At 46.9% G+C, this 12254-nt stretch overlaps 1 protein-coding gene across 5 annotated transcripts in view; it reads right to left on the reverse strand.

The window, feature by feature from the left end:
* The window catches only part of FCHSD2 (FCH and double SH3 domains 2), a 140529-nt gene that overhangs the window by 23596 nt on the left and 104679 nt on the right, over positions 1-12254 (reverse strand). For all 5 annotated transcript variants that reach the window (XM_081909754.1, XM_081909753.1, XM_081909752.1 and 2 more), the window contains exons 11-12: positions 9785-9901; positions 7448-7552 (exon numbers count right to left, since the gene is read on the reverse strand). In XM_081909754.1, the coding sequence (XP_081765880.1) occupies positions 7448-7552; positions 9785-9901 (222 nt within the window). The remainder of the gene's footprint in view (positions 1-7447; positions 7553-9784; positions 9902-12254) is intronic.

Below are 12254 nucleotides of genomic sequence, written 5' to 3' on the forward strand. Positions count from 1 at the left end.
AGTAGGAAACAACAACAACAACTCTTTCCATGTGGTGATTTAGACAAGGAAGTGACTCATGAGACCAATCCAGCATCGCTTGAACGTTCCGTGGGAAGCAGACTTCATAGTAGCCTGTCCTTGAATCGGAGGGGGTGGGGGAGAGAGGTTCCCACTTCAGTGACCCCAATTTGCAAGGCCTGACAGTGACAAGCATGTATTTTTCAACAAGAACAGCAACCTAAAAGGCACTGGAATACACCAGGAAAAAAAACAGGTTATACTCCTATTAAGGACTGGAAGGAGGGAATAGGGGAGTGGATGATGGGAGCAAGAGTTCAGGGCAGCGTTTCTGTGGGAAAGAGCACGGCTACTGAACCAGGAAAAGGTTTCTGCGTCGCAGCCGCTCAGGCAATGTTGCTTATCATCGAACCATCGGATTAATGATTTAATGCCACAGATGCCGATTCTCACGGGCAAATTTCTCAAACGAAAAATCAAAATTCTCTCATGCGGCAGCGAACGCGTGCCCGCACACCGTTTGCCTTCAACTTGTATTAAAATGCCGAGTGTCAGATGGCAGTGGTGGTTGCTCGCGAGTAACCAGTCAGGACTCTGACCTGTCTTTTACAGGTTTTAAGCAAAACTATTTACGGTGCAGAACCACAAGTTCATGTCTGCCTCAATCGATAGCAGAATCCGGGAGTGGTCGTTTCCGGGTCCTCCCCCAACACAAGAGCTTAGCCACCCCCAGCCTTTTCCTTCCTTCTTTGTGTTTTACACCTCTGCGCAAGGTGGGCGACGGAAGAAGCATGCTTCCCTCCTGGCCGACTTGGCAAGGAGTGGTGCTGAGGCTCCCACCAGCATCCTCTAGCCCTTTCCCCTTCCTTACCCCAGAGGTGTGGCTTTCCCCACCCTCAGACTGACGAGGTGCGGCGCTGGGGCTCCCAGCAACATCTTCTGGTCCCTTCCCCTCTTCCCCACTGGAGGTGTGGCTTTCCCCACCGCAGGAAGAGGAACTGCTTCACAAGATTTTCGGAGGTTCCCTGTATCCCAACTGCCCCTCTGCCTCCCTTTAATGTTCTGGAGGCAGTCACCTGACACCAAGGATCCAATCGAAGGCAGGAAGAGGAAACAAGGAAGCAGTAAGATACCACTGCATGTGCATCTTGACCCAGGGACCATGTTAAGGGGAGCTGCCGCAGGCTGAGAACGTGGCCGGTCTCTTCTGTGCATGCGCAAGACTGATAATCTACTAGGAGAAGTGGTACCTTAGGTGGGGAAGAACCAACGCACTTTCACCACAGAAACACAGTTTTTAACACCCCTTACGACGTGGCACAATCTGTATAAAACCCCAGTGTAAAAATGCAAGCTCCACCAGCGGAAGCCGTAGTGTTGGCAGCAGGATTGTTTAAAAAAAGAAACAGCCTCCACTGAAAGCTAAAAAACTGTGAGGTCACCCACATCTCTCACCAAAGATGGCAACCCAGAGCGTGGGAACAACCACAGAGAAAGCGCTGCCCGTTGTATGCTCCAGCCGAGCAAGCCTGAACACAGATACATCCTCAGATCTCAAATAGTGGGAAGGATCATACTGGTGAAGGCACGCCCTTCAAATATATCGGGACAAGGCCAATTAAAGCTTTAAAGAAAGGAGGGGGGTATCTGTGCCCACCTAAATGTTGCTAAGACTCCAACTCCCATCAGCCCCTGCTAAGCTTGGCCAACGGTCAGTGAGGTGGGAACTGCGACCCAATGACTCTGGTGGGTCACAGTTTCCCCAAACTTGCTTTAAAGTATAAGCCAGGGCCATCTTACCCATAGGCACTAGGGGTGCGGGGCACCTGGGTGCTGGACTCTCAGGGGCACCAGGCTGAGAGTCTGGGGCCTGAGAGTTGAGTCTGGGGAAGAGCTCACCCGTTGGTCGGAGTGCCGCGGCGGACTCTTCTGCTGTGGGCGGCTCTGCACCGTGAGATTGGCGCGACCGAGCCAGCGAGATGCTGAGGTGGCCGGTTGGCTCCACTCTCCTGCGTGCCTCGGACTGGGCAACCGGGGAGGGGGCACCAGGCGGATCTTTGTACCCCAGCACCGCATATGCTTAAGACAGCCCTGGTATCAGCATCATCCTGAATTCGGACCAGATTAGAGGTTGTGGAGCCAGTTCAAGGTGAGCACACACTGGTCTAATATGGGGCCTCTCTCTCTTTCCTGTTATTAGGCAAGCCTCAGGGTAATGAGTTAAAATAATGAAGCACGTTACAAGGAAACTGTTTAAACTGTCCTTTCCTGTCAGCATAATTCTCAGAATCATGAGTTTGCAACAGAAGCAGAAAAATATGTTCCAGAAGGAAAGGAAAACAGTGACAATAGTTACATTGCATCCTAACCTGTTAAGATGAAACATTTTTGGACAGAACTTGTAACATTAATAATTACTTTTTACCTTTCATGAAGTAAGAGGAGAATGAGCTCGCAAAGGGGTGGGGAGATTCTCAACTTCAGCATTTCTAGTCTACCCTCTTCCACTTACAATCAAAATGAAAAACTGAATTTCATTGTCTACAATAAATTAGACCTCCCCAGTCTGATTTCCTAAAGTCTTAGTTTAACACACTATTTGTCACAACTTTCTATCCTCGGGTAATCTTTTCACCTGAAACCCCTCGGAGTCACTGCCTGTCAGTGCAGTCAGCACTGGGCTAGATGGACTGACCTGACTTGCAATAAGGTGGCCTCTTTTTCTCCTACACAAATGGGCTTTCATAAAATCTGTTATTCACCTTGTTACTGCATAACCTCTGATACAACTAAGCTCCTTGCATTGTGGGTCTCCTCAGAGGTTTCAGTGGAAAAGACTAAGGATAAGAGAACAACAGCAGCAACCTTCCCTGGAGGATAACCTGCCACAGATCACAGCGGCCAGTGTGTCCCCACACCCTTTTCTTTCCGCATCTCTACCTTCCTGCCCAGAAAGCTGTGGGGCAATGGACAGGCTGCTGTTGCCACAAGCCTGAACCAATCGCTTGCAGGCTGCGTTTGGAATTACCGTATTTTTCGCTCTATAGGATGCACCCGACCATAGGACGCACCTTGTTTTAGAGGGGGAGAACAGGAAAAAATAAATCTCCCCCTCTCTGCTCAGCGCCCCTTCAGTGAAGCGGCAGGAGAAATGGAGCCCCTTCCATTTCTCCTCCCACTTCGCTGAAGGGGCACTGCGCAGCTCTCTCTCTCTGCTGAAGCCAGGAGAGTCTTGCTCTCCTGACTTCAGCAAAAGGAACCCGAGGCCTCCGGAGCGCAGCAGGAACTCCCGCTGCACTCTGGAGGCTTCAGATGGCTATCCCTGAAGCCTGGAGAGCGAGAGGGGTCTGTGCGCACCGACCCCTCTCGCTCTCCAGGCTTCAGCGAAAGCAACGCAAAGCCTCCGGAGCATGGAGGGAGCACTCCCTCTGTGCTTCGGAGGCTTCACGTTGTTATCGCTGAAGCCAAGGAGCCTGCATTCGCTCCATAGGACGCACACGCATTTCCCCTTAATTTTTGGAGGGGGAAAAGTGCGTCCTATAGAGCAAAAAATATGGTAGGCTGAGGACTGCAGGTTGACCCAACCCTGCATTGCAAGTGAATGCTAAAAACTACTGCACCAGCTGATTCAAGTCCTTAGGACACAATATTCCATTGTCTATTCCAGCACATCAGCACAAAACAGCAAAATAGGTGCTGAAGGCCTGTTCCAGCAGTGCTGTGGGGCAGATATGCGATGGCAAACGTTCAGGCGAGGGGAAACTGTTTCCCAGAGCTGGAAAGAGATGCTGATGTCTGCAAAAGCTACACGGATAACTTCCAGAAGCCGGAGCAGGGATAGAACAGCACAGCAGAGCTCTTCAGTTTTCTGAAGTGATTATCTGGGGAAAAAACATGAACTGGCTTCCTGCACTTAGTGATTTATTAAAATATACGGATACACACAAGATTGCTAAGTGAATGTTGCACAATGTATACTTATGCATAAGCAGTAACAGAGGGTGTTTGTTTTTTAAAAAGCAGTCTCCGGGCAAGATTTTGCCAGGCCTTCTATAATCTGGTGGGTGATGTTAGTTTAGTTACTTTTGCATCAATGCTATAATTTGTATCCAAGTTTGGGGAAGGTCACCATTCACAGGAAATGTTAACTGTCATTATATTCTGGAATTTAGTGAAAAATCAACATAGCCAAGTCAATTAACCCAATGCTACTCCTTAGCTTCTGATCAAAGAAGCTTTGCAAAGCAACACTCCCCCATCAATGTACAGGTGAGCACATCATTTTTAGCTACTTAATGCAGCAAGGCTCTTCGGAATGTTTTAAAAGCAGATTTCATAAAAGCAGCATTATGGCTTTGGTGCGATTGGACATCTAATTTTAGGCATGTGCGTCTCTGAACATAATTGACCAGGAACATGACTCAGTTCAACATTCTTAGGAGATGATTTACTAGCGGAAAAATAACACCTGAAATTCTGTTAAGCCTGGGTTTGCCTAAATATTAAACTACGGGAAGCAAAGTAGTTCCCAAAAAGCAGGACAGTTCATTATTTTCTCTGAGCAGATCCATGCAGAAAAACAGCACTATGCAGAAACGAAATAAAGTCCAACCATAAACAGCTACTAGCAGCTGTTTTGCAAGTGCTGTAGTGGATTTTTCCAGCCATTTCCCCTTACAAATATTTACTTGTTCCACAAGTTAGCAGGTAACCCATGACAGCTTTGGTGGAAACCCATTTATTATAACACAAATAAGGTTTACCCAGCATACAGCATTTTTATCATTGTACACTCCCAAAACTCATGCAACAAAAAGGGGCTGCCACAGAAACCATGAGCTACACTGGAAGATAAAAAGCAGTACAGTGGTACCTCGGGTTAAGTACTTAATTCATTCCGGAGGTCCGTACTTAATCTGAAACTGTTCTTAACCTGAAGCACCACTTTAGCTAATGGGGCCTCCAGCTGCTGCCACGCCACCGGAGCACGATTTCTGTTCTCATCCTGAAGCAAAGTTCTTAACCTGAAGCACTATTTCTGGGTTAGCGGAGTCTGTAACCTGAAGCGTATGTAACCCGAGGTACCACAGTAATGTATTGAAGAGAGGTAAGACCACAGCCCAGCTTCGACTGGCCAGCTAAACCAGGTGAGGGTCTCAAACCCTCAGTGAGTTAGGGACTTCCCCTGTATGTGAAGACAGGCAGATTGAGTGGATGAGACCAAGAGTGGGTCCCACAGTCAAGAAGGCAGTTTCTGCACATGATATAGAGAGGAATGTGGGGGAGATGGGGCTCATCCACCTGGGAAGCGAGCCCACCTAAGAGAAGGAAAACTCTGAAGCTAAACCTCTGCTGCCTTGCAGCTATACCCATTCCTGAGAAAGGCTATGGGAGTAAACCCCTACTAGCTGCCTTATGGGACATCTTTGGGAGAAGAAAAGGCTAAGGAGTCAACTCTACACAAATCCAGAGTGGAGTCTCTGAGGCCTTGTACGCCTCCTTCCAGCAACTCCTGCAGCCAAGCTGGTGCCAAATGTCCTGCTCTCCTTTGGACCTCATCAGTGGGGCCGAGAGGTGGGTCTTGTTGTCTGGGCAGCCCAGGACCTCCAGACACACTGCCCAGGCTTGAATTCCAGAGAGGTCACTTTCGTGCTGTTAAAGCAGCAAAAACAACGCAGGAGGCAGCAGTTACGAGCTACCAGTCTCTACAGCCACAGCAGTCGCTGTGATTCTCCAGTAGTTGGACTTCACCCCTGGAGGTGCACTGCATTGTGTCTCGAGACAGATGCCAAAAAGAGAGAGAAAAGAAACAGAGGCATGGTGGATGTTCACAATTTGCAAAAATAGTAAAAAGAAACCCTTGTTTTCTGACCTGCTTATGGGCTTCTTGGCAGCATGTGGAACCAGATTCTTTGGTCTGTTCCAAGCAGGGCCCTTACGTTCTTTTTTGAGGGGAAAAGTCAACATTCAATACTTTTGCACTCTCCTCCTCCCTCACAAAGGTTTTCTGCACTAAGGCACATGTCAGCAGCAGCTGCTTTGCCTTACTGAAGAAGGTGTGAAATCATTTTCTCATTGATTTCCTCATTTTCTCCCCAAAACAGACTAGGTTAATTTTAGACTCTATTAATATGTGCTGAAAACCACGCCGACGTCAGCACTGAGGTGAAAAGTTAGCAGCAAAAAATATGCCAACACCAGGAGGCTGAAAGATAGGCCCAGGCACTAAGATGCAACACACACACACAGACAAAGGCTGCAGGATTTCAGAGAGGACGGCACATGCAAAGCATGACTGAGGATCAGTTAAAAGAAAACTGTTTCTGGCAAGACACAGACTCGACTCAGATAAATGTTAGGTGGTAAAGCATGGGGAAGTTGTTGGTTTTTTTTAAAAAAAAGGTTCCTTTCCAGTAGCAGTTTGTACCCAATCTTCTTCTTTGGCGATCACTCATAGCCGAGTAAGATTGTCTTCCATAGACACAGTTTTAACAATCAGTCCGTAAGTGACTGTGGAGGCCAATTCCGGGTCCACACATCCTTCCACAGTGGGGACATTGGTTTCCGGGCGGGAGTTGATCACAGTGTGGATTTGCCAAGCGTGCCTTCCTCCTAGCACGTTTCTCCCTTGCGTCCTGAGTTCGAGTGTCTTCAAAGCCCCTGACACCTTTGGTAAAGGCTGTTCTCCAACTGGAGCGCTCGCAGGCCAGTGTTTCCCAGTTGTCAGTGTTTATATTACATTTTTAAAGATTTGCCTAGAGAGAGTCTTTGAACCTCTTTTGTTGACCACCAGCATCACACTTTCCATTTTTAAGTTTGGAATAGAGTAGTTGCTTTGGAAGACAATCATCAGGCATCCGCACAACATGACCAGTCCAACAAAGTTGATGTTGAAGAATCATTACTTCAACACTGGTGATCTTTACTTCTTCCAGTACACTGGCATTAGTTTGCCTGTCTTCCCAAGGAATGTGTAAATTTTTTCAGAGACACCGTTGATGGAATCTTTCAAGGAGTTGGAGATGGAGGAGTTGTCAAAACTACCTGGGAGTTAACATCACTGACGTAATTGGAGTCCTCCCCTCGGCTGCTTTAATTACTGCAGCCCATTCAGCCAAGAAACCTGGCAGCATCAGTTCTTGTTTTTGCCAACAGGTGTCTTGAATCAGTGACCATACCCTTAACACAACACTGCCCAGTTTGGGGGGGGGGGGTTGGGGGGGGGAAGAGAGCTATTTCCTCTCCTCACAGCCTCATGTTTATTCTGCCTTTTATCAATCTAAAACAGATTTTAGGAACCCTTTTGCATGTTTTAAGCTGCTGCACACACGAGAAAACAGCTAAAAAAATAAATGTACCACTGGGGCAAGACAACCCACTAGCTGCTGCAATCTGAGCCACTGCCCTACACCATCAGAGATAAGGCTGGAGCTAACATTCCTCTCACCTCGGCTTTGCGGATGTTCTCTCTGGCTTCATCTATCTTCTGTTCCAGTTCTGCTCGGCTCTGCTCAGACACCACAGACCCGTGGCATTCTAATTCTTCCAGAGTCTGCCAAAAACAGGAAGGGGAGGGGGAAAACATTTGGTGTGTTTTTAATTGAACTGTTGTTTCTGGAAGGGATATGAGGCGTCACTTCAAACCTCGCGCAGAAGCTCTCCCTTTGCAAGGCTTTAACAGGCGGACCTCCATCCTGATTTACAAATAGGAAGAAGAGAATTCTTCGCTGCTCTCCCTTATGCAGTTTGATTTACTTTCCTTTGTATAAAACGAGCCCGAAGGAGGCCCACAACCCGCTCACAGGTCCTTGCATGATCAGTGGAAACAGTTGGCCCTGGCAAGTATCAACCACCCTCAATTCCAACCTGATAATTGCCACCTGCCCAGATTTTAATTTGTCTGAATTAATTTTAAGAGGTATTTTAATTAATTGATGTCTGTTTTTATGCATATTGTGTTGTTATGATGTTAGCGCTCTGAGCCCAGCCTCAGCAGGAGAGAGTGGGATACAAATAAATTATTATTATTATTATTATTCACCAGACATAGAATCATAGAATCATAGAGTTGGAAGAGACCACAATGGCCATTGAGTCCAATCCCCTGCCAAGCCGGAAACACCATCAGAGCACTCCTGACATATGGTTGTCAAGCCTCTGCTTAAAGACCTCCAAAGAAGAAGACTCCACCACACTCCTTGGCAGCAAATTCCACTGTCAAACAGCTCTTACTGTCAGGAAGTTCTTCCTAATGTTTAGGTGGAATCTTCTTTCTTGTAGTTTGGATCCATTGCTCCGTGTCAGCTTCTCTGGAGCAGCAGAAAAAAAGTTTTTACCCATGTTGTCTGTCTTACATAAAAACCAAACCTTGTAGGTTTCTTTTTAAAACAAATGTGTGTGTAACAACACATACAAGTATAATTGAGTCCGAACAGAATTGAGATTTATACCAGTATAAAGCTACTGCTTTGCAAATTTAGAGAACTACCTTTTTTTCTCATACAGGTAGTGCCACGTAATGTTTCCTGAAGCTACTTGGAAGCTACACAAATTAGGGGCTTGAAAAATCAAAAGGAGAACCACTTCTCTCACAATCCTAAATGTCATATAGGCCTTCCTGGTGCGAGCTGACAAGGACATAGATTTGCAAATGAACTAGAGACCTCTTAATTTGGACTGCTTTTAAAAACGAAACATCTTGGCAAGGTAACGTTGCAGCGTAGTGTGGCAGCACACAACTAATAAACAAACGAGACAACTCTGGCAAAGGCAAGCCCCTTTAAAACATGGCCAACATGACTGAGAGTAATTATCATCTGTTAATTATCACACATCCCAGTTAAAGCACTTTGAAGAACAAGGTGATCTACTGGGACAATGTGGAACAAAGAACTCAGTGCAAACAAGGCCAAAGCCAGAGTTACGTGGGATGCTATAGGATGGAATATATACCGTATTTTTCGCTCTATAGGACACACTTTTTCCCCTCCAAAAATTAAGGGGAAATGTGTGTGCATCCTATGGAGCGAATGCAGGCTCCTTGGCTTCAGCAAATAGCAACGCGAAGCCTCCGAAACACAGAGGGAGCGCTCCCTCCGCACTCTGGAGGCTTTGCGTTGCTGTTGTTGAAGCCTGGACAGTGAGAGGCATCGGTGCGCACCGACCCCTCTCATTCTCCAGGCTTCAGGGATAGCCGCCTGAAGCCTTCGGAGCTCAGCGCGAGTTCCTGCTGCGTTCTGGAGGCTTCGGGTTCCTTTTGCTGAAGCCAGGAGAGTCTTGCTCTCCTGGCTTCAGCAAAAGGAACCCGAAGCCTGAGGAGCAGAGCGGGAACTTGTGCTGCGCTTGGAAGGCTTTAGGGATAGCCGCATGCAGCCCCTCCGGCAGGGAGAGGCTGCAGGTGGCTATGGCTTCTTTAGCCCCGCACAGCCTCTCCCAGTTGGAGAGGTTGTGTGCAGCTAAAGAGGAAGCCAAAACAGCGAGCAGGATCCATCCCGCTCACTGTCTTGGCTTGTGCCATAGCCGCGCGCAAGCCCTCCGGCAGGGAGAGGTTGCGCGCGGCTAAAGAGGAGCTCTGGGAGAAGCGGACAGGCTAAAAACTAGGTGCGCCCTATGGTCCAGTGCGCCTTATGGAGCGAAAAATACGGTATACCAAGGAAGCTGTTTCCTTTCCTCATGGAATGACAGATGCTGTGAAATGGAATGAGTGGTGTAATCCTTCACCAAGGTGGCTGGATGAACAGGACAGGCAAGAAGCCGCCAATAATCTTATTTGTTTTCAACCCACCCGTTGACTGTGAATAATGTTTTTGTGCTCTCTCGCCACACGCGTCGCCCATTTTCGGGCTTCCTTGTTCAGACTGTGCTCTTCTGTCGTTCCGGTCTCAGATTCCAGTTGTCGACTCTGAAACACACACATACAAGAAAGGAAAGTGAGTGAGGGGATTTCCTAGGCCTGGCCTTCCCACCTGTGACATCCTCGTTTATGTAGCAATCCAAAAAATGTTATTTAACTCACTTACAAGACTTCGCAAAAGGGCTTTTCCCAGATTCTTGTTATATGAAGCTGAACATAACAAGCAAATTTCAAACACAGAAAAAGCCCTGCTGTCTGTCCATGAGTTTTGTCATGGGGGAAATGAAAAAAACTGAAACCAGTGTAATTTGCTCTTTAATGCTTTTCAAAAGCAAGATCGGGTTGTGTTCTTTTTTTAAAAAAGAGGCTGCTGTAAAGTGAAAATGAATTATCTTTAATACGATAAATTTCTGAAGCAGAGGAACCAAACAAAGAGCAGATGAAATGCCTCAGGCAAAGAGGGAATTTGGCGGCTGAGATCTAACTGAGATCTAAACTTTATTCTGCATTGCGTTTCCCAATGTTTCATAAGCTTTCACAAGATTGGTGAACACATGAACAAAAGGTGATTTCACAAAGACCCAGAATACTTACCAAACTAGCCCATGCATTTAATCGAGGCAAAAGCAAGGTATTGATCCGCACTCCCACCCCAGAAATTACCAGCAGCTGACAAGCGCATGCAATGCTTTACTTGCACCATTACAGGACGGTTCTCGCATCACAGGCAACGGTCCTATGATGGGACAACCACGTTTTGCAAAAGCCGACGGCGGGGGTGTTCGGGGTGGGCTGGATGATAAAGGGATATGCATTCAACCCTGAGCTCCTGCACGTCACAGAACGGAAAAGGTCTCAATCATCCAAAGAACCATATAAAGTACAAGTGGTCCAGAGGTTGAGGAGAGGCAATCCTCTCCACTGTAACAGTTGCCGGTTTCCTCCCTTCTCTTTCATCAGAGCATCTTGCAGAGATGCAAAAAAGCACGTTCTTCTAAAGCAGGAAGATTGTGCCCATTACCTCTTTCCCTGGGAATAGGGACTTTTACGTCTATTGGGAAAAAAATCCAAGAGCTACCACTTGAATCCTTCAAACTACACTTACGAATGGCTCCAGTCTCCTCTTTAAAGGTTCTATAAGAAATCCCCTAACTCTCCCCTAAGCAACGGATGTTGTCGGCTGGGGAGCAGACATTTCCCACACTTATCCACCCCACCAGTGGATCTCTCCCCCCCCCCCCACTCCTGGCCAGGGAGGCTTGCTTGGGATACCTTTTTATATTTTCAGTACCAGGCAGATATTTTTATTCCTTTTTTTTTTTTTTTTTAAAAGGTCTCAGAACTAAATTGATAGAATCACAGGATTGCAGAGTTGGAGGGGGGGCATCTAGTACAACCCCCTGCAATGAAGTAATCCAGCCCCCAGCCATCCCTGGGTGGGCTTGAACTACCACCCTTCTGGTTAACAGCCAGACACATGGACCCACTGCATCACTAGGGTAGTTTAGGTATTTCTGGTAACTTTCAACTAGTGTCCCTGTTGTTCCACTAATTAATTTTTCTTACAGATAGGTAGCCGTGTTGGTCTGCCATAGTCAAAACAAAAAAAATTCCTTCCAGTAGCACCTTAAAGACCAACTAAGTTAGTTCTTGGTATGAGCTTTCGTGTGCATCTGAAGAGCTTCAGTGTATCTGAAGAAGTGTGCATGCACACGAAAGCTCATACCAAGAACTAACTTAGTTGGTCTTCAAGGTGCTTCTTAATGTTTTATACCTGTTGTCTTTGTCCATGGATCACCGAAGAATGGATACTTTTGAATTCTGGTGCTGGAGGAGACTCTTGAGAGTCCCATGGACTGCAAGAAGATCAAGCCTCTCCATTCTGAAGGAAATCAGCCCTGAGTGCTCACTGGAAGGACAGATCCTGAAGCTGAGGCTCCAGTACTTTGGCCACCTCATGAGAAGAGAAGACTCCCTGGAAAAGACCCTGATGCTGGGAAAGATGGAGGGCACAAGGAGAAGGGGCCCGACTGTAGAAGACTTCAGTTCTCTCACCACCTACATAGGAAGCCACAAGCCAGACCTTTGGGTTCATCTAGTTCAGTGCTGTCACTTAAGAGGCACACTCTTAAGACAGACAGATGCCAACAAAGGATGTGTGCCACTTTTGAGTGTCAGCTGCCAAAGAAAATATGGCTTGTCTCTGAAATAAAATAGAAACCATGCCAATACATTTCCTGAAGGGTAGCTGTGCTGGTTGTTTCTGCTGGAATGGATGGTATTCAGTTGCCATAATGCCAACACATTGGTTCAGCGCCGTAAGATTCTTGGGTTATTTGAAGTGTCCCACCAAGAAAATTGCATGATCTGCTCATCAATCCTATTATTCTGTAAGATTATA

Source organism: Podarcis melisellensis (genome assembly GCF_964234715.1).
Source record: "Podarcis melisellensis genome assembly, chromosome: 4".
In the NCBI taxonomy this organism is placed as follows: Eukaryota; Metazoa; Chordata; class Lepidosauria; order Squamata; family Lacertidae; genus Podarcis; species Podarcis melisellensis.